The sequence below is a fragment of the Mesoplodon mirus genome (assembly GCF_964341445.2).
Source record: "Mesoplodon mirus genome assembly, chromosome: 3".
NCBI lineage: Eukaryota > Metazoa > Chordata > Mammalia > Artiodactyla > Ziphiidae > Mesoplodon > Mesoplodon mirus.
Genome location: NC_138978.1, coordinates 20,147,510 through 20,166,574, shown reverse-complemented (window position 1 = coordinate 20,166,574; position 19,065 = coordinate 20,147,510). Strand labels below are relative to the sequence as shown.

Genomic DNA, 19,065 nt, shown 5'->3' with positions numbered 1-19,065 from the left:
ACCGCCAAAAAAAAAAAAAAGGCCATGGACCTGAGAGTAATCTGTGGCATGTCTGGATGAACTCTCCTCCTTAAAATCAGTGGTTTTCAACCAGGGGCAAACTTGCCCCCGAGGAACAGTTGGCAACGTTTGGAGACATTTTGGCTGTCACATCTAGGGGGTGTTACTTTTAACTAGTGAGCAGAGGATAGAGATGCTGCTGAATATCCTATAATCCATAGGACAAGTCCCCACAGAAGGGAATTACCTGGTCCCAAAGTGCCAAGGTTGAGAAAAACCAGTGCTAAGTGCACTCAATCCAGGAAACCTCAGCTGTTTTGTAATAAAACCCCCAAAGTGAAAACTTTTCGGTCCACCTGTAAACTCTGGCCCTTTACTTGCATGCTAAATTCTAGGCCACCGAAGCAGCTAAGAAACTAAAGCAGGTCAGGAAATTCCTTAACACCAGGAGTTCCTAATGCCTGCAGACTAAAGGAAATACCTTCAGAATGTCTGGAACAAACTGGAGTACTGAAGATATAACACTTAGAGTTCCTCCTTTGCCAATGTTAAATTTTACTCTTAGAATTTAGAGAGCTTAACCCAGTCAATGAAAGGCACAGTGAGTTCACCTACCTGTATGTTCACTATTCCCCAAACACTGTACACCCTCACATCCCCATGCCTTTGCAAAAGGTGCACCTTCTGTCCAGTGATCTCCTACTCCCAAAGTTCAATTAAAATGCCACTTCCCTTAGCTATTTCCTCTTTGCTTTTAACATTTTTTTTCAATAGATCTTTACTGGAGTATAATTGCTTCACAGCACTGTGTTAGTTTCTGTTGTACAACAAAGCGAATCAGCCATATGCATACACATATCCCCATATCCCCTCCCTCTGGAGCCTCCCTCCCATCCTCCCTATCCCACCCCTCTAGGTCATCACGTTTCTTAGTGCTCTCTCAAAACCAGATGCCAAAAGGAAAACTAGCTTTACTCTAGCATTTCTAATGATATATTTGGATAGCTTCTTCCTCTCCTCAAAAACTATACATTTCCTTCAAACTTGGTTTTATAGTATTTATATGCTAGCATCTAGAAGAGTCCCAAAAGGCACAGGAAGTACTAAACAAACATCAGCAGAATCAACATAAGTTCCAGCATGGAGTTAACCAGCCCCTATCCCAAAAGATTAGTTTCCGAATTGGTATCAAGTGTGTTAACAGGAGCGGATCTACAAATCCCAAAGCCAGGCCACAGAGACAGAAAGGATCCTCAAGACTGGGTCATGCTGGGGAAGCAGCTGCTGTTTCCTCTCTGCCTGTCACAACCAGAGCTACTGCTCTGTCTCAGCTGTCAACCAAAGTACAGGCCTCCACACACACAAAGCCAGGATGACCTCTGTTTCGGGAAGAGCAGAATTATCAGATGGTCGAGTGAGTTCTCTTACAGGAAGACGAGCTGTAGAACAAAGGTGATGAAAATGGAGAAAGAGCACATCAAACAGCCCCGCCTGAGAGTTACCTCTTATGACCCTGTTTTACCCCTCTCAGTTTTGTCCAATTTAAATTCTGACTTTGAAAACAAAGGCCAGGCCTGTTCCTATTTCCCAGCTCAGCGAATGCCACACAGTTCTTATCTCCAGCTCACATCTACTCGTGATAATTATCTCACCTTTCTTAAATGCTGACTACTAAGAGCTAAACTGGTAAATCATCAAAGGACATTTTTACTAAAAACAGAACTTTAATATTTCAAGGACACCCCAAATGAATTACTGGTGGGGTTACAGAAGCTTCCATTCATGCCACCACAACAAGAATCAAGAATATTAAAGTTGAAGCGATCACCTCTTTGGATACATAAAAACAATATATTAAAGCATGTCACAAAGGGCAAAAAAGGAGGCGTACAGCAGAGCAAAACAAGCAGCGGGCTGACTGTCCTTACAAGAGGGCAGGGAAACTCATTCTGGAGTTCACAGTCCCAGGAAATAGAGCTGCTTCAGCCAAAAAAAGGTTTTGGTTAATTCTTATTACAGCTAGTCAAAGGCAAGCTCAGAGAAAACCGAGGTTCAGATTTCCCATGACTGCAGTTGGATCTTGTAACAAAGAGAGCCTTTGGTTACTTCTCCCATGTAGGCTGAGCAAGAAGCAAGCAGTAGGATTTAGCCAGTGACTCTGACCCCAGGCTGACATCTCTGTGCCCGAGCTCTGAGCTCCTCAGGGAGGACGGCCTGGAATTGCTCCTGCACCAGTATTTCCACAATCTGCTCCTTTGTGTGAATATCAGGTCTCAGCCACTGTCCAGCAAGCTCCTGGAGATGTCTGAGGACATCCCTGGGGCCAGCTGCATCCTCATAGCGGAACTGCCGGAACCTCTGCCTGGAGGCTGCAGGGTTGAGTGGACTCCCTCGGGGCACAGTCTCAAGGTCTTCTTCAGAGTCTTCATCAAGGCTCTCTGGTGGAACCTGGACCTGGGGAAGTGCTATCAGGACAACTTCTGGCTCCTCAGCCATCCTCTCATCTGGTGATGACCTTATTTCATCATTCTGGATTTCTCTATTTCTTTGTATCTCTGGGTACCCTTCAGTCTCCATTCTAGAACTCTGGAAAAGGATTTCTCAGACTCCTAGGCACAAAGAGAAAAGTCAGGGTCAGCAAAAACAAAGGATGTTAAAACCTCTTTGATCACATGGATCTGGTCCAGACCTAGGTTCCATCAACTTTTCAAACTTAACGGGGTTTCTTAATAAAGCTACTAGAGGGATTTCCCTGGTGGTCCAGTGGTAAAGAATACACCTTCCAATTCAGGGGAAACAGGTTCGATCCCTGGTCGGGGACCTAAGATCCCACATGCCGAGGGGCAACTAAGCCCACGCGCACCACAACTACAGAGCCCACATGCTCTGGAACCTGCACGCCACAACTGCAGAGCCCACGCATCCTGGAGCCCGCGCACCACAACTAGAGGGAGAAAACCCACATGCCACGACTAGAGAAGCCTGCATTCCTCAACGAAGATCCCATGTGCTGCAACCAGGACCTGATGCAGCCAAATAATAATAATAATAATAAATAAATAAACTGTTAAAAAAAAGCTACTAGAAATTCTGTTTTTGTTTCCTCTTGCTGGATCAACTGACACAACTGAGAAAGTGTATCAATAGTTTACCAAAATGTAAGATGTAGATTCTCAAAGAAGAAAGAATGAAGAATGCTGGCCTTGCTAGCTGGAAAATCTTTCATCCATTTTTTCCCCCAATACAAACATATAGGCATATGATTTGTAGGGGAAATCTTTAAAATCATGGGTGTTTGCTTCCTCCAGCCACTTTTATGGAGCATTTGCTATGTCCAAAAGCAAATTATGAAGAAGTGCTAAAATAGAGGAGAAAAAGGTCTGTTCATTTACATCCAACTCTACTGTCTTTTCCATGTCCCTCCCTCTCTTTCATGAGAATGAAAGAATAGCAAGTGTTTAAAATACTTTAGGGGACTTCCCTGGTGGTGCAGTGGTTAAGAGTCCATGTTCCCAAGGCAGGGGGCCTGGGTTCAATCCCTGGTCCGGGAACTATATCCCGCATGCATGCCCCAACTAAGAGTTCACATGCTGCAACTAAGGAGCCAGCGACCCACAACTAAGGAGCCCGCCTGCTGCAACTAAGACCCGATGCAACCCAATAAATAAATAAATTTTTTTTTTAAAAAGGTACTTTAGGAGCTACCATCAGGGTGGCGTCTAAGCCAATTAAAAAAAAAAAAAAGGAAAAAAGCCTTTATGTTAAGATCAAGATCCTAAGCTCCCACCGTGTACGGGAAATTGAACTTGTCAGAAGGCTAGCAGCATACATTTCTGACTCATCGGATGCTTGACAGCTCCAGGATTAGCAAACCAGCTGTAGTGGGAGGAAGGAGGATGGGGGTCAGGTGGGCAAATCAAATACCTGTGAAATGTTGGGAAAAAAGGTTCTGCTTCATTTGGGCTAGAGCCCCAGTCCAAAGAGGGATTATTTACAGGAAAACCACATCCTATGTTAATTTATTTAAAAGAAAAAAAAAAGAGAGACTTCAGATGACAGTATAGAAATGACTATATTAATTTTCACACAAGGAATGTCCAATCATAGATCATAACCCCTGTGATGAAGCCACTTTACAGGGATCATCTTTTTTTAAATTAACACCACCTCCCCCAAGGATTAGCCTTTCGTACTCTATATTGCAGAATTGTTGATGTTTAAAATCTCTCCTGTGTCAAATATTCTCAAATCTGTTTCCTGCACAACAACTGACAGAAGCCAACAATCACAACACTGACCAGCTGACGTGAATTAAATGGTTCTCTGCTCCTAATCACCTGCTCTCTAAACAGTCACTGACCCATTTTCTAGGAGCCTTGAATTGATTCTCAACCCCATCACGGAGATATTCTTGGAGTACACCACTTCTTCTCATGTTATCTGCATTTTTATTCAATCAACAGGGTGTGCTCATCCCCAAAAGTAAGCTTTTAACTAATCCAGGTGATAAGAAGGACAAAAGCAGAATATCTCCAAATCTCAGGGGTGCCTTCAATACAAAGGAAATATTTAGTCAAGGAAAGGTTGGATGAAACACTGTAGGAAAGCAAAATCTTGGGAACAACTTAAGCCATCAACAGGGAAATGATTCAATAAAGTACTGTCACCCACTCAGTGGAATACTATGCAGCCTCGTAAGGAATGAAGGAGGCCTATGAGAGCTGATATGTAAAGCTGTCCATAACACAGCACCCCGTGACCAAGGTGCAGATCAGTATATGCAGTATGATCCCATCTGGGGAAATTAAAAATACATACACATAAGCATATATGACCTGATATATCCCCAAACAGTACCTGTAAAGTTATCAAAGAAATTCCTTTTACTTCTGAGGAGCAGCAACAGTGAGAGGGAAACATTTTTCTTGTATCTTTCTGTATTGTTTTCTTTTTAACTACACCTATATTACTTTCGCGACAACTCAAGAGGAAGAAACTTTTCAGGTTTTCCCCTCCTGCTCAAACCCTTTCTGCGTGAAAACCCCTAATCCACTTAGAAAAACACCCTTTTACTAATTCATCTAGTTCCTAGCACCAGAGGTTTTTACAAGCTCGACTTTTAGGAACAGTCTCAATTGTCAGTAGGCCAGTTTTCAAGGCTGGCTCTGAAAGATGGACCAGCTCCACGATTTACCCAGCTTCTAAATCCTATCCGTTTTAGAAGCCCACCTGCCAGACAGAATGCTTACCCTCACCAGTTAATAACTCCAGTTTACGGAACCCTTATTTCCTACCTGACACTGTGCTGAGCGTTTCACATTCTCTACGTGATCCTCTTAGCCACTCAGGTTAAATTCTTGACAGGACTCTCTACCGCCCCGGGTATCTCCATTAACGGCAGCCTCCGCCGCTACATTTGTTGAACTTTACAAGCCAGATACTGCGCAAGAGCTTTCCCTCATCCAATGCTCCCGATAACCCAGTATGACAGTTACTGTCATTTCCACTGACAAACTTAGGCTCGGAGAAAGGGGACTTGCCCAAGGTCACAAGGCTAGGAGGTGGCGGGACCACTCAGCCCAGTACAAAAATCCCCGGCGTCTGCACAGGGATCTGAGCCCGACTCCTCCCACCACCTGGGCGCGGCTCTGAGGGCCGAGGTCCGGCAGGAAAAGGCGCGTCTGTGGCTCCAGAACTGGTAAGTCCTCCTCCTTCGGGGCTGACGCGGGGCCCAAGGCCACGGCAGGCCGAGCAGCCGGCACACCCCGCGGGCAGGGGCTCCCTGCTCCTAGGGCCGACCGCTCCCACCCGATGGTGCGCGGGGGAGGGGGAGGCGCAGGGGGCGGGAAGGGGAGTTCACCTGCGCAGGTGCCCCTCCGAGGGCGGGGGGACGGGGCGCCTGGCGATGAGACGCGAAACCCCGCCGCAGGCTGCGGGAACAGGAAACCAGCTTCCCGGCGCCAAGCTTTGTAGCCCGCCGCCGGAACCGGAAGTCGCGCCCCTCCCGGAAGCTGGGAGCGGAGGGGGAACGGGGTTCGAGGCGCCCGGTCTCTCTAGGCCTTGGCGGTGCTCCGCAGCTTCATGATCTTAACCCGTTCTGGTCTCTTGGCCTCCCTCAGTCCCCAGTTCTCCCGACCGTGCGGAGCTTTGGGCACGGCCTAGGAGCTTTTCCGCTGCGGGGAAGGCCTTTGTCTTTCTGAGCCGCAGTTTGCCCAACAAAATGGAAAGAGGATGAAGCAGGAATCGAGACACTCCTGGAGCCAGCCGGCAGCTGAGGAGCCCCACCCTGAGGTTACACCCTTAAGCCTTTGTACCACCCAGAGGAAAGAAACCAAAATAAGAGGGCTGGCTGTCTGGCTGCTGTTGGCTGACAGTGGTCTGTATGGCTTCCCGTGGAGTCACTCCAGATGGACAGAGGGCGCAAGTCTGTTAGGTGTCTCCGTGTACCCAAAGAGACCCCCCCACCCCCCAGATAGTGAGCATGTGCCCGTGGGGCTTTGACAGTCTGTCCAAGTGGAGACCCCGTGTGCGTAGGAGGCGGAATCTTAGCCCTGTGTGTCTTTTCCTCGAGACTTTCCAGTTGCCATGGTTAAGAACTGAAATTTAGAATTCTTACTAAGCTGGTTTGAGTCAAGGCACACAGGTTAAATAGCACAGCCTGTAAGAGAAGGTGCAGAGATGCTAACCAAGGCAGACTTCCCAATTCACTTTTATTCCTGAAGGGAAGGGACTTGGCCGTCCCATTCTCCTTCCAACTGGCCTATCCAAAATGGAATGGGCTAGGAAATTAAGAGGGGCACCTCAGTGCCTCCTGCTGGGTTATCACCCCAGAGCTAGTGTCCCTGGGGAAGGGAAAATGTGCCTTTTATCCTCACAGCCATCACTGGTCAGTAAACTCCTAGATGGCCAGATACTCGAGTTGGTGGTTGGAGAACCAGAGCTCCTTGCCGTGGCCCTACCCCCACCTCCCCTAGCGACTGTGGGCCCTTCTCCCACTCACTCCTACAGTGCAGTCACCACCTTTACCTCCTCTTAGCCTTCGTTTCCCCATCTGTAAAATGAGGGGCATTGAACTAGAGTAAGGACTTCCAATTGTCATTCCTCCCCTTCAATTCTTTTTTTTTAATCACATATCTATCCAGTCTTTTATTTAATCCATCTTATTTTTTATTCTTTTTTTGTTTTTGGCCACACCTCGACACGTGGGATCTCAGTTCCCCGACCAGGGATTGAACCCATGCCCCCTGCCGTGGAAGCACGGAGTCCTAACCACTGGACTGCCAGGGAAGTCCCTGCCTTGCCCTTCTAAAGGCACCCATCCCATTCCTTTATAGCCTGTTACCCTGTTTTTATTACCTGTTCATTATTCTATCTCATCCGCTAGAAGCAGGGTCCACAAGGCCAAGGACCTTGACTGTCCTCTCACCATGCTTCCAACACATACAACTGAGCATGGGCTGGGGAAACGTTCACTGAATGAATAAATGGGTAAGTGAATGAACAGAGAAGGCTTGGATTTTATGATAAAGCTAATCTGATAAAGACCAGCAGGGACATAGATATAGTTTAACAAAATTAAGTTGGTTTATTAACTTGCTGCAGCCAGGGAGACAACACCCAGAGGAGCCAAACAAAGGAAGAACAGGGTTATCATATGGTTAGGGGGCAGGGTGGAATTTAGGTGGAAATGAAATGAAGCAGTGTTGATAGGCTCAAAGCAAACCTTACTGTGTGGAGAGTGGTTAACATTTGACTTGAGCTGAGAAGCGAACTCATGGTCTTGTTTCCTTGGACACCACAAAGTTAAGATCAATATAGATCAATATAGAACTACTGTGTCCAGAAACCCCTTATCTGAAGCTCTGCACCTGGGCTGGTAATCCAGGCTGCTTCTCTGTGTCAAATCTGGCTCCAGCCCACCAGACAAGAGGGGAATGTTCTGTTCTCCCTGACATGGTTTCAAAAAGTTTCTGACAGTCTCTGGTTTTAGGGAATGAGGTTTCTCAGCACTGTGTCTTTGGTGTTAATTGACAAAAGAAGGTTTGACAACTTCATGTTTCACAGGAGTCCCTTGATGCCTCAATCACTTGGATATGAGGGCCATCGAGTGCTCCAGGGTTCCCATGGCAGTATGACCCCAGCTCCCTGGGCCCCATACTACTCTGGGCCTTCATTAGAATTATAAGCCAAGTCTCCATCCATGCTTCCTGTCCAGACTGGAATCTCGAGGGTCCGGTCCAAGTTGGGGTCATTCTCCACTGCCCATGCCTGGCACAGAATACCAGTAGGTGCTCAGTCCATGTCCATTGAATCTAACTGTTGATAAGTTTTCTTTCTTTTAAAAAATTTTTTTAAATTGTGGTATAGTTGATTTACAATATCGTGTTAATATCAGGTGTATAGCACAGTGATTCATTTATACATATATATGTATATATCTATTCTTTTTCATATTCTTTTCCCTTATAGGTTATTACAAAATATTGAGTATAGTTCCCTGTGCTATACAGTAGGTCCTTGCTGATTATCTATTTTATGTATAGTAGTGGGTATATGTTCATCCCAACCTCCTAATTTATCCTTCCCCCAACCTCCCTTTCCCCTTTGGTAACCATAAGTTTGTTTTCTATGTCTGTGTGATAGATTTTCTAAATGGAAAGAAAAAGAAGTAGATGGAAAAAAAAAAGTGGATGGAAGCATATCAAAATGATAGAAGCAGCTGTGTAAGAGAGGTGGGAACGTGGGTGATTTTTACAAATCTTTCCCAAAGTGGAAGTTTCTAAAACATAACCAGTGTGAGTGTTCTGAAAAAAGAAAATATAATAGAATTGTTGACTCTTAAGATTAAAAAAGTGAATTTTTTTAAGATGACCATGTTTTTATTTTTCTTTTTGAATTAACAAAAAAAAATTTTTTTAGTTGAGGTAGAGTTAAAAAAGTGAATTATTGACACTTCAATGATTTTAAGATGAGAACTAAGTTGTTGACATTGTGGTTAAAAAGAGCATTGCCACTCTGATCCTTTATTACTTTTATTTATTTATATTTTATTTATTTTTAAAAATTAATTAATTTATTTATTTTTGGCTGCGTTGGGTCTTTGTTGCTGCACGTGGGCTTTCTCTAGTTACGGCGAGCAGGGGCTACTCTTCATTGTGGTGCATGGGCTTCTCACTGTGGTGGCTTCTCTTGTTGCAGAGCACGGGCTCTAGGCACGTGGGCTTCAGTAGTTGTGGCACACGGGCTCAGTAGTTGTGGCTTGTGGGCTCTAGAGCGCAGGCTCAGTAGTTGTGGTGCATGAGCTTAGTTGATCCGTGACATGTGGGATCTTCCCGGACCAGGGCTCGAACCCGTGTTCCCTGCATTGGCAGGCGGATTCTTAACAACTGCACCACCAGGGAAGCCCCCTCTGTCACTTTTAGAAGAGATTTGAAGTATTGATGTTGTGCATCTTCAAAAAGTGGATTATTCTTCATGATTTAGAAAACAAAAACAAAAAATTGTTGGTATCGATACTCTAATCATTACTCAAAAAATTAAATTATTGTCTATATAGCTTTTTTTTTTTTTTTTTTTTGTGGTATGCAAGCCTCTCACTGTTGTGGCTCTCCCGTTGCGGAGCACAGGCTCTGGACGCTCAGGCTCAGCGGCCAAGGCTGACGGGCCCAGCCGCTTCGCAGCATGTGGGATCTTCCCGGACTGGGGCATGAACCCATGTCCCCTGCATCGGCAGGCGGACTCTCAACCACTGCGCCACCAGGGAAGCCCTATATAGTTTTTAAAGGATTTGAATTGTTGATACTTGGAAATTTTAAAAAAGAAACTTGAATTATTCATTGAATTGTTAGCACTCTTAGGCAAGATGTCCTAACTCCCTGTTGGCCATACATGAGGAGGGTGTCATAGCAGCTCTCAGCCTTCCCCTGAAGCTGGGTGGAGGACACTTGAGGGCCCATCGCCCAGCCACAGTGTGGAGTTTTACATGTTTGGCTGCCCTTTGTCCTAAAATTATTTTGGAAAATTGTCTAAGGGCTCTTCCCTGACCCACTGGGAAGAAGTAGATACTGCAGTGCCCTGGGAGCGCCTGACAGTTGCATATGTCATTCAGCATTGTCTCCATACAACTGATTAACATGTCCTGGCTCCAGAATTTCTCCCATCCTCCTCCACTCTCCTGTGATGCAGAGGTCTCTGCTCTGCTGGACTCAGTTCCTTCCTTGCTGTCACTCTGGCCTTGTCAGACCGGTTCTTGGGCTTTTGTAGGAGCTGGAGTGGGGCTAAGGACTGGAGGAGAGGGTTTTGGAGGAAAGAGTTGAGATTCCAGGGGTGGTTTTAGGAGAAAAATGTGTGGCAGTTGTAGTGTGTGGAACCAGTGGATGGGAAAAGAAAAAAAGGGAATTTTAAGAGATACTGTTGATACAATCACTTTGGAGAGCAATTTGGCAATTGGTAAAGTTGGAAATGAGCACACTCTCCCAGTCAGCCATTCCACTTCTAGGAATAGGCCCTAGAGCCACTCTCATATGTGCACCTGGAAATATGTCCAAGGATGTTCACTGAAGCACTATTTGTAATCAGAAAAAATTGGCCCTGCTGTAAATAAATGTCCATCAGGAGGGGGAAAGGATAAAACTAGTGTTCTTGGGCAAGTGAATACTCTACAAAACTAGCAGCAATGAACTGGAGATAGATAAATCAGCATAGATGAATCAGCATAAATAGATGTCAAAAATATTGGGTGAAAATATTGGGTGAAGGAAGCAAGTTGCAGAATAATCCCTATGGCAAGAAGCCATGCATGTATTTTAAAAAACCAAAGCAATGCAATATACTGTTTATGTATATTTATATTTGTGATAAAAATATAATAGCATGGAGTGAAAGGATAAACACCAAACTCCTTTTATCAGTCAGGATAGGTTAGGTCCATGCCAGTGTAAGAAACACCCAAAATCTCAGCAGCTTGTAACAAGACTGTATTTCTTGCTTGTGCTGCATGTCCATCAGGGGGCAGCAGAGAGGCTGTGTTCCACATCTCGCTCTGGGGCCAGGCTGACCTGGAGCCACCAGTTACTGAAGCAAAGGGAAATCGTCCTATCTCTCAAATCTTCACCTTGGCCAGAGCAAGCCACATGGCCAAACTCAACTTCAAGAGGGCAGGTAACAGCTATCTTACTATGTGCCCCAAAGGAAAAGCAGTAATATTTGGTGGATAACCCCACACCCATGGTGGTGAAGACCCCTGGGAAGAGTACAAAGGGGCCTCCACCTGAACTGTAATTATTTTAGAAACTATGAAGCAAAAATGTGAAATTTGTTCATTGTGGAGGGAGGCTATTTGGGTGTTTTGTTTATTATTCTCCATGTTGTATCTTTTAAACTTTTCAACACTGGAAGTATAATTTTTTTTTTTTTTTTTTTTTTTGTGGTACGCGGGCCCCTCACTGCCGTGGCCTCTCCCGCCGCGGAGCACAGGCTCCGGATGCGCAAGCCCAGCGACCATGGCTCACGGGCCCAGCCGCTCCGCGGCACGCGGGATCCTCCTGGACCGGGGCACGAACCCACGTCCCCTGCATTAGCAGGCAGACTCTCAACCACTGCGCCACCAGGGAAGCCTGGAAGTATAATTTTTTAAGGAAGGGAGCAATGGAACAACGTTAATATTAAAAATTGTATACGTGTGTCCTTGTGGGGACCACGTTTCCTTTCATGGTATTCAGGAGAAACATGAGTAAAAGAATTCAGTTGTTTTTATGTTGAGTTGGAGGCACGGCAGCAGTCTTTTGGACCTCAGCAACAGCCCACTGGGGTCCGACCTTGGTCTCTGCGTTGTGTGTGCATCTGTGTGTGCGTCTCCGCCCTGCAGCAAGGGCTCTCCCTGACCTTGTCCTGCTTACCTCTGTTCTCTCAGTCCAGAACTTTCAACAAAGAAGTGCCTAGTAAATGTTTAATGAATGACTCTGATATGCTCATTTCTATCTAAATAATGAGCCATTTCAGGGCAGGATCCACGTCGTCTTCCCCCTGTGAGCTCTCCTCAAGAAGAAGGAATGAATGCTTGTTGAATGAATGAATGACTGCAGTCCTCCTTCCCCAGCCCATCAATGGAAGCAGAAAATGCACAGCCCTGTCAATTCCAACATGAGCCTCCCAAGTGGCTGGTAAGGACGGTATTTCTGCAGACTCTACCATGCTTTTATGCCTGCATTGAAAAGCTAGTGATTGTGCATGTGGCTGTACAACTTCCCGGCAGGCGGACTCTCAACCACTGCGCCACCAGGGAAGCCCTGGTTTTGTTTTTGATGTTGATTTTTTGTTGTTGTTTTTTCCTGCCACACCACGGGACAGGCGATATCTTAGTTCCCCGACCAGGGATCGAACCCGTGCCCCCTGTGATGGAATCACGGAGTCTTAACCACTGGACCACCTGAGAAGTCCCTCACCCGGTTTTAACCACGGAAAGTCCTGTGTCCCAGGAAAACTGTGATGGTTGGTCACTTGACAGCAACTCCCTTCTCTCTGGGCCTCATTTTTTTCTCATTCTCATATGAGAGAGTTGGTTCTCTTCTCATCTCTACATATCACGTCTAAGATTTTAGGAACAGGCCAGAGGGGAAGAGGTGAATCAAACAAGGAAGACTCAATTTGGAATTTTCTGAGAGATCTTTATTTTTTACAAAGAGAGTGAATGGGCACTGCCACCCCGGCCTTGGTTCTAGTGGCTTGCAATGGTCTGAGAAAAGAGAGGGGAAAAACCAGAATAGTCTAGTCAGGAACACAGCTTCTGACGCCATATGGAACTGAGTTCAACTCCCAGCCATGTCACTCACTGGCTGTATGACCCTGGGAGAGTGACTTGAGCTCTCTGAGCCTCAGTTTTCTCATCTGTACAATGGGGGTAATCATAGTACTTACCTCATGGGGGTTTTAAATTAAACTATTAACTAAGGTGTCATCACGGTGCCTGGCATATGTTTAAGAGTCCATAAATGGTGGCTAACACTATTGTCACGAACAGTACTAATCCTCCCTGACCACTCATTGCCAGATGAGGTTTGCACTCTCACTGGGGCCTGAGCTTCACCTATCACAGCTTCCACTACATTTCATCATTTTGCCCATTTAATCGTCTGTTCCCCACAAGACACACATCACTCTATCCTCCATGACAAGAAAAGACCTGGACCAAAGGAGGCACTTCATATACACTTGCAGAAAAAAGGAAGTTCAGCAGTAGTTCAAAGCTCCATCCAGAAGCCCTTGAGATTCTTAGGGCCACACTGTAGCAGAAAACATCCTCAAACCCTTCTGGCATGTGCCCCACTCCCACTACTGACCTCCTAGGATCAGGATCTGCTGTTCTCACCCATCCCCCCAGCACCTCTCAGAAGAGCCAGCGCCTGGAGCCCTCGCCGCTTGCCCTGTCCTGCCTACCTCGTCAATCCAGTCAATGAAGGCCGAGACTCGCGTGAACACTGTGGGCTTCTTGCGGGTGTTGCATCCAAAGCCAGAAACGAAGCTGGTCACGCCATGGACCTGAAAGGAGCCATCTGCTGCCGGGCAGTTGAGGGGTCCTCCAGAGTCACCCTGGAATGGTTGGAGAGCAGTGGGGGACTGAGCTGTGTCTGAGCTTTAAGGAATTGGTTCTGACTTTGGGGATTTTGAGAAGCCCTTATATGACTTGACCTCTCTGAGCCTCAGTTTGCTCCTTTGTGATGGGGCATGATATATATCTTACAAGATTTTGTGACAGTTAAATGAGGTGGTAAGTATATGGTCTTAGCGCAATGCCTGGTAGAGAGGAAGCGGTCAATCAATGGAAGTTCTGATTATGAGTACCACAGTTGGTTATTAATATTGTTATTCATATTCACTTGTAGTACAATGAGAGTATTGCTTAAGTATAACTTCAGGACCCCAGATTTGAAGGTGACTTTAGAGATCATGGTGTCCATATCCCTTGCTGTACTGATGGGAATCCTGAGGTCGAGGAAGGGACAGTGACTTGCCCCAGATCAAGTCAGTGTGTGAGCTGGGACTAGAGTCCAGAGACCAGAGCTGTGTGCCTGGGCTGCAGTGACTTCCTCCAAGTCCTGCCTGGCCTGGAGGCTGAATGAGCCCAGCAGTCAAGATTCCTCCCTCTCCTCCCAGGCAGATAGCAGAAGTACCCTGGGCCCTGCACACCCAGCAGAGTGGCGGTAGCCCTGCACCACCTCGGGCAGACGAGAGCTGCTGACTCACATTGCACCCAGAGCGGATGCCCCCGCCGGCGCACACCATGGTCTTCTTCAAGGCTGCGCCCCACCAGTCCCACTTGGAGCAGTGCTTGTAGTCTACCACGGGCAGCAGGGCCTGCTGCAGCTTGTCCGGGAGCGGCCCTTTGGCTGTGGAGATAGAGAACATTGAGCAGGGGCTGTAGGGGTGCAGGGCTAGGGCTGGGATCTGGGAGTTAGGACTGGGAGCCCCAGAGTGGGATGGGGGGTTTGAGGAAAAGCCACTCTTCTAGTCTGATGGTAAGTCTCCTCCCACCAGGTTATGTGGTCCTGCTGCTTTGTCCATCAGAACATCTCCAGCACCTGGCACACAGAAGACACACAAAAATCTTCCATTGAACACATTCACGTTTGGGAGGGTGAGGGGAGAAGGCTGCCTCTGGAGGAGGAATGGAAGAAGAGTGCAGGGATGCTCCTGGTGTTGCCCTCAGCCCCCCGCCCCAGGCTCTGTCATCCTACCCACTGTCCCTATGGCTGGCTGGAGGGGTCAGCACGTACTGTAGAGACGGCCCCAGCCGCTGATGTAGCAGGGTGTCCCATTGGGCAGGATGTCACCGGCAGGAGGGAGGCTGGCGAGCTGGACCTTGTCTCCCAGCTGGGCGCTGTGCGAGAGCTTGACGAGGGCGATGTCATTGCTGGGGATGAGGGAAGAGTCATGGGGAGCCTGATCCTCCAGCTGGACCAAGCCCCACCCCTCAGCTTTGCTCAGGATATTTTACCTCCGGGATGCGCCCAATGCCCCTTCTCCCTCCAGATCCCATGCATTCTTACTGCTGAGCAACTTTAGGAAGCCCTCCTGGCCTCTTCAGCCCATGCTGACCCTTGGCCTTTGTAATTGTCCTCAGCTTTTACACCAGTGGTTCTCACGCATCAGCTGTGTCAGAATCACTGGAGGGCTTGTTAAAACACAAGTTGCCAGAGCCCATTCCAGAGCTTCTGATGCAGTGGGTCTGGGAGGCCCCAAGGGTTCACACTTTTCTAATGAGTTCCCAGGTGATGCTGCTGCTGCTGGCCTGGGGACCACACTTTGAGAACCACTGCTCTCTTCATCTGCCTGTTTGTCCCTCAAGTAATTGCATCTGGGTCTGATTTTCTCTCCAGTCACCCCAGGAGCCCCTGAGGATGGGTCAAGGTCTTGATCATCATGGTCCCTCACTTCTGCACTGCACTTTCAGGAGTTCTGCACCCTTCTTTGATCCTCTCACTGGAAAAATGCTGAGCTACCCAGACATACAATTTTGCATATGCTTGAGAGGCTTAAGAAGCCCTGCTTTGTGTTCTCACCCAGTGATTTTCTCCTTGACCCTCATAACCACCCAGGAAGCCCAGAAGGCCACCCTTGACAAGTGGTCAAACTGAAGCCCAAAGAAGGACAATGACTTGCCCAAGCCGCACAGTGACTTAGTGCTGGAGCCTGACTCTCAGTCCAGTGCTCGTCCTTTAGCCCACAATGCCGGCAATGCAGGATGCTCTGGATGAATGCCCATTGAATGGAGGAACCCTTGGATTTGGGCCAGGGGTGCCTGAGGAGTCCTGGGTTCTGAAGCCAACCAGCCGAGTGGCCTTGGGGGAGTTCCTGCCCCTCCCTGGGCCCTGCTCTCCCCTCTGTCGGGAGAGACGTTTGGTGTGGATGATCCTTAAAGGCTCTGTTGGCTCTGACCCTCAACATGTGGGACCTGGGCTCAGGCTGCTGGCCCAGCTCCATTGTCCCTGGGAGTCTTCTCAGAATCAGTGTTGGGTCATAGAGAGACCAGCAGAGGAGCCCCTGGGTCCCAGGCCTGAGAGTTCACTCACCCACAGGCCACGCAACTGGAGTTCCAGAGTGGGTGCACGAAGAGGTCCCCAGCATTGACGGGGATCTCCTGTTCGGGGCCCTCTTTCTCAGAGCGGTCATACTCGCCCAACACCACCTGGTAGGTCAGGGAGCTCCTGTTGGTGGAGGTGACATCAGTACAGGCCTGACTGGCCTCCCCCCTTCCCTCCCACAGTCCCCCACTGCCCCAGCCTGCCTGGGTCTCACGCAGGGACGGGGCAAGTGAGAGAACTCACGAGATGCAGTGGCCTGCAGTTACAACCCAATCAGGGGCGATCAGGCTGCCTCCACAGGTGTGGTGGAAGGTCCCGTCCTTTTCATACTGCAGGGAGACCTGGTGGCAAGGGAAGGAGGAGCCTGAGTGGTCTGGGCCCCACGACGAGGGTTGCTGTATAGGTTGTGCACTGCACAGCTCTAGAGAGCATCATTCACACAGAATGGCACCTCTGGAAATGTGCAGTGCCCAGCCCACACAACTGTACCATCCATGGCTGCTTTCATGCCACAGTGGCAGAATTAAGTCATTGCAATAGAAACCACATGGCTGACAAAGGCTAAAATATTTACTCTCTCGTCTTTTACAGAACAAATTAGCTGACCCCTGTTGTAAACCAGTGCCACCCCGTAGAACTTTCTGTGAAGATGGAAATGTTCATTATGGTCCAGTATGGTAGCCACTAGCCACATGTGGTTATTGAGAATTTAAAATGTGCTTAGCACTGAGCAACTGAATTTTTAATATTATGTAATTTAAATTTAAATTTAATTTAAATTTAGGCCTATGTGGGAAAAGAATTTAAAAACAGAGTGGCATATGTATATGTATAACTGATTCAGTCTGCTGTATACCTGAAACTAACACAAATAAATTAACTACTCTCCAATAAAAATGAAATAAATAAATTTAAATAGCCACATGTGGCTAGCGGCTACTGTGTTAGTGCAATGAGTCTAGTCCTCTGTGCTCCCTTCACTGACCTCTATAAAGCCCTTCATCCCACAGGGAGATCAGCTCGGTGCTTTGTGACCGCCTGGAGGGGTGGGATGGGGAGGGTGGGAGGGAGGGAGATGCATGAGGGAAGGGATGTGGGAACAGATGTATATGTATGACTGATTCACTTTGCTATAAAGCAGAAACTAAAAAAAAAAAAGCCCTTCATCCCTTTATTGCTCCAGACCTTATAACCCTGTTGTATAGTTTGAGGGGTCTAGAAATGAGTCGCCCCAAATCTCACTCCTTAAGCATCACGCTGAACTTCCACCATTAATGCACCAACCCTTGGCTTAAACACTGCCCTCTCCCCAGAGTCTACTTTTAACTTGCAAACAGCCCAGTGAGGGTTAAAGATAAAATGGGCAAAACTTCCATAAGAAGCAGATTGTCCAAGGGTTTCCTGGCCTTTGGAGACTGAGGTGAATACTGGAAACAGCACAATGGGGTCCACACTGAATATCCTGCAATCAGAGCGTGGGGTGCAGAGCCCATGGTGGGAAATGGTGCAGCTGGTATTGCTCTTACCTGCCAGGACCAGCTGTAGGGGACCGCATCCTCACCATGGACAACGCGGGAGGAGAGGCTGTAGGAAGTCTGGCCAAAGCCCGAGGCTAGAGGGTAGAGTAGAAGCGTCAATCAGCTAGAGGGTCCCCCAAAGCAAAGAAGAGGTCTGGGTCCCAGTCCTAGCTATGGCACAAACAGGCTGTGAGATCCCATACAACTCCTTCCCCTATCTGGACCTCAGTAACCACGTATGAACAATGAGCACTTGGACTAGAGCAGGGATTTCTGGACTCCCAGGAGTCTAGGGAGAGAGATGAACATGTGGCTTCCTTTCATGGCAGGAATGAAGAAGTTAATGCACTTAGAACCGTGCCTGGTACCCAATGAGCCCTTGAGAAGTGATAGCTATTGTTGTGAAGAGTGGTGGCTCTGGAGTAAGACTGCCTGGATTCAAAGTGCAGCTCTGCCCCTGGTTCTAGGATGGGCTACTTTACTTCTCTGAGGGTCAGTTTCTCTACCTGTAAAATGGGGATAATAATAGTACTGACCTTAAGGGGACTGTTGTGAGGATTACATGAGATAATATACGAAAAAATCCTTAGCGTTCTGCCTGGCATATAGTAAGCACTCAGTAAACATTATCTGTTACCATTCATTATTGTCAGTCAAGAGACGCTGCTTGGAGAAGGTGGCCCTGAGCTGTAATGTAATACGGCAGAGAGTCCAGGAAAAGGCTAGACCACAGGATATGGAGTGCAGTAGGGGGAGTGTGAGAGGAGAGTTGGAGGGTTAAGCAGAGGAACAGAAATTCCAACCCAAGCAGTCTAACCACAGACCCCAAAGTCTTTCCCACTAGACTTTATTCACCATCCACGTCGAGGACTCCCACCACAGACTTTGGGTCCCCCAGTCTTCCTCCTGAGCTGGTCTATCACCCACAGCTTCCCCTCTATTCTCCTGCTCCAGCACCAAGCTGAAAACCTCCACAATCATGCCCCAGATACAAGCTGAGACCTCTCCTATGGAACCAGGTATTGGGTTTGCGAGACTCAGGGTGGGTTGGTAGATTTCAAGGGCTCCTGGCCCAGGGCAGCACAGGCTGGGGTCTTACCAAGGGCCACAAATAGGAGAAAACTCAGCAGCCGGAGCATCGTGAGTTTTGAGACGGCAGGAGAGAGATCCATAGCCTGAGGCTTTAATATAGGGCAGAAGACGGGTGAGGGGGGTCAGACTGGGCCCCATTCCCAGAACAGGTGGTAGAACACCAGGTCTCCCATGGTCCAAGGCCACAGCCCCCACCCACTGCAGATGGAGGAGAGACAGCCAACAACAGGATCCAGGGTTCCCTCCAACGTGTGGCTGCACAGGTGGCACTGAATGGCAAGCTGATAACAGGGGAAGGGGCAGGAAAGTTCACATCAGAACAAGACAGCCTCTTCCAGGAACAAACATGGGCTCTGGGACTGGTCACACCTGGGTTT

General features: G+C 47.8%; 1 protein-coding gene and 2 long non-coding RNA genes across 7 annotated transcripts; 1 reads left to right on the top strand and 2 right to left on the bottom strand.

The window, feature by feature from the left end:
• Nucleotides 1–1,704: 1,704 nt before the first annotated feature.
• Nucleotides 1,705–5,996, bottom strand: LOC309800090. The gene is made up of 2 exons (XR_014293391.1): nt 5,861–5,996; nt 1,705–2,609 (listed from the first exon to the last, which is right to left on the bottom strand). It is a non-coding gene; the product is annotated as an uncharacterized lncRNA (long non-coding RNA).
• A 159-nt stretch (nt 5,997–6,155) lies between these two features.
• On the top strand, nt 6,156–12,044 carry LOC309800091. Of its 5 annotated transcripts, none has more exons than XR_014293392.1 (6): nt 6,156–6,291; nt 7,388–7,488; nt 8,065–8,284; nt 8,644–8,732; nt 11,008–11,160; nt 11,912–12,044. It is a non-coding gene; the product is annotated as an uncharacterized lncRNA (long non-coding RNA). The 5 variants fall into 5 exon arrangements; XR_014293393.1 differs by having other exon boundaries at nt 6,171–6,291; nt 7,385–7,488; XR_014293395.1 differs by having other exon boundaries at nt 6,201–7,488; nt 8,644–8,723.
• A 1,318-nt stretch (nt 12,045–13,362) lies between these two features.
• Nucleotides 13,363–18,750, bottom strand: CELA3B (chymotrypsin like elastase 3B; the record flags this gene model as incomplete). Its single annotated transcript, XM_082613920.1, has 7 exons — nt 18,696–18,750; nt 17,606–17,691; nt 16,323–16,420; nt 16,068–16,202; nt 14,772–14,908; nt 14,242–14,384; nt 13,363–13,587 (listed from the first exon to the last, which is right to left on the bottom strand). The coding sequence occupies exons 1-7, from the start codon at nt 18,733–18,735 to the stop codon at nt 13,363–13,365; spliced, it is 864 nt and encodes a 287-aa protein (XP_082470046.1). The 5' UTR covers nt 18,736–18,750.
• Nucleotides 18,751–19,065: the final 315 nt, after the last annotated feature.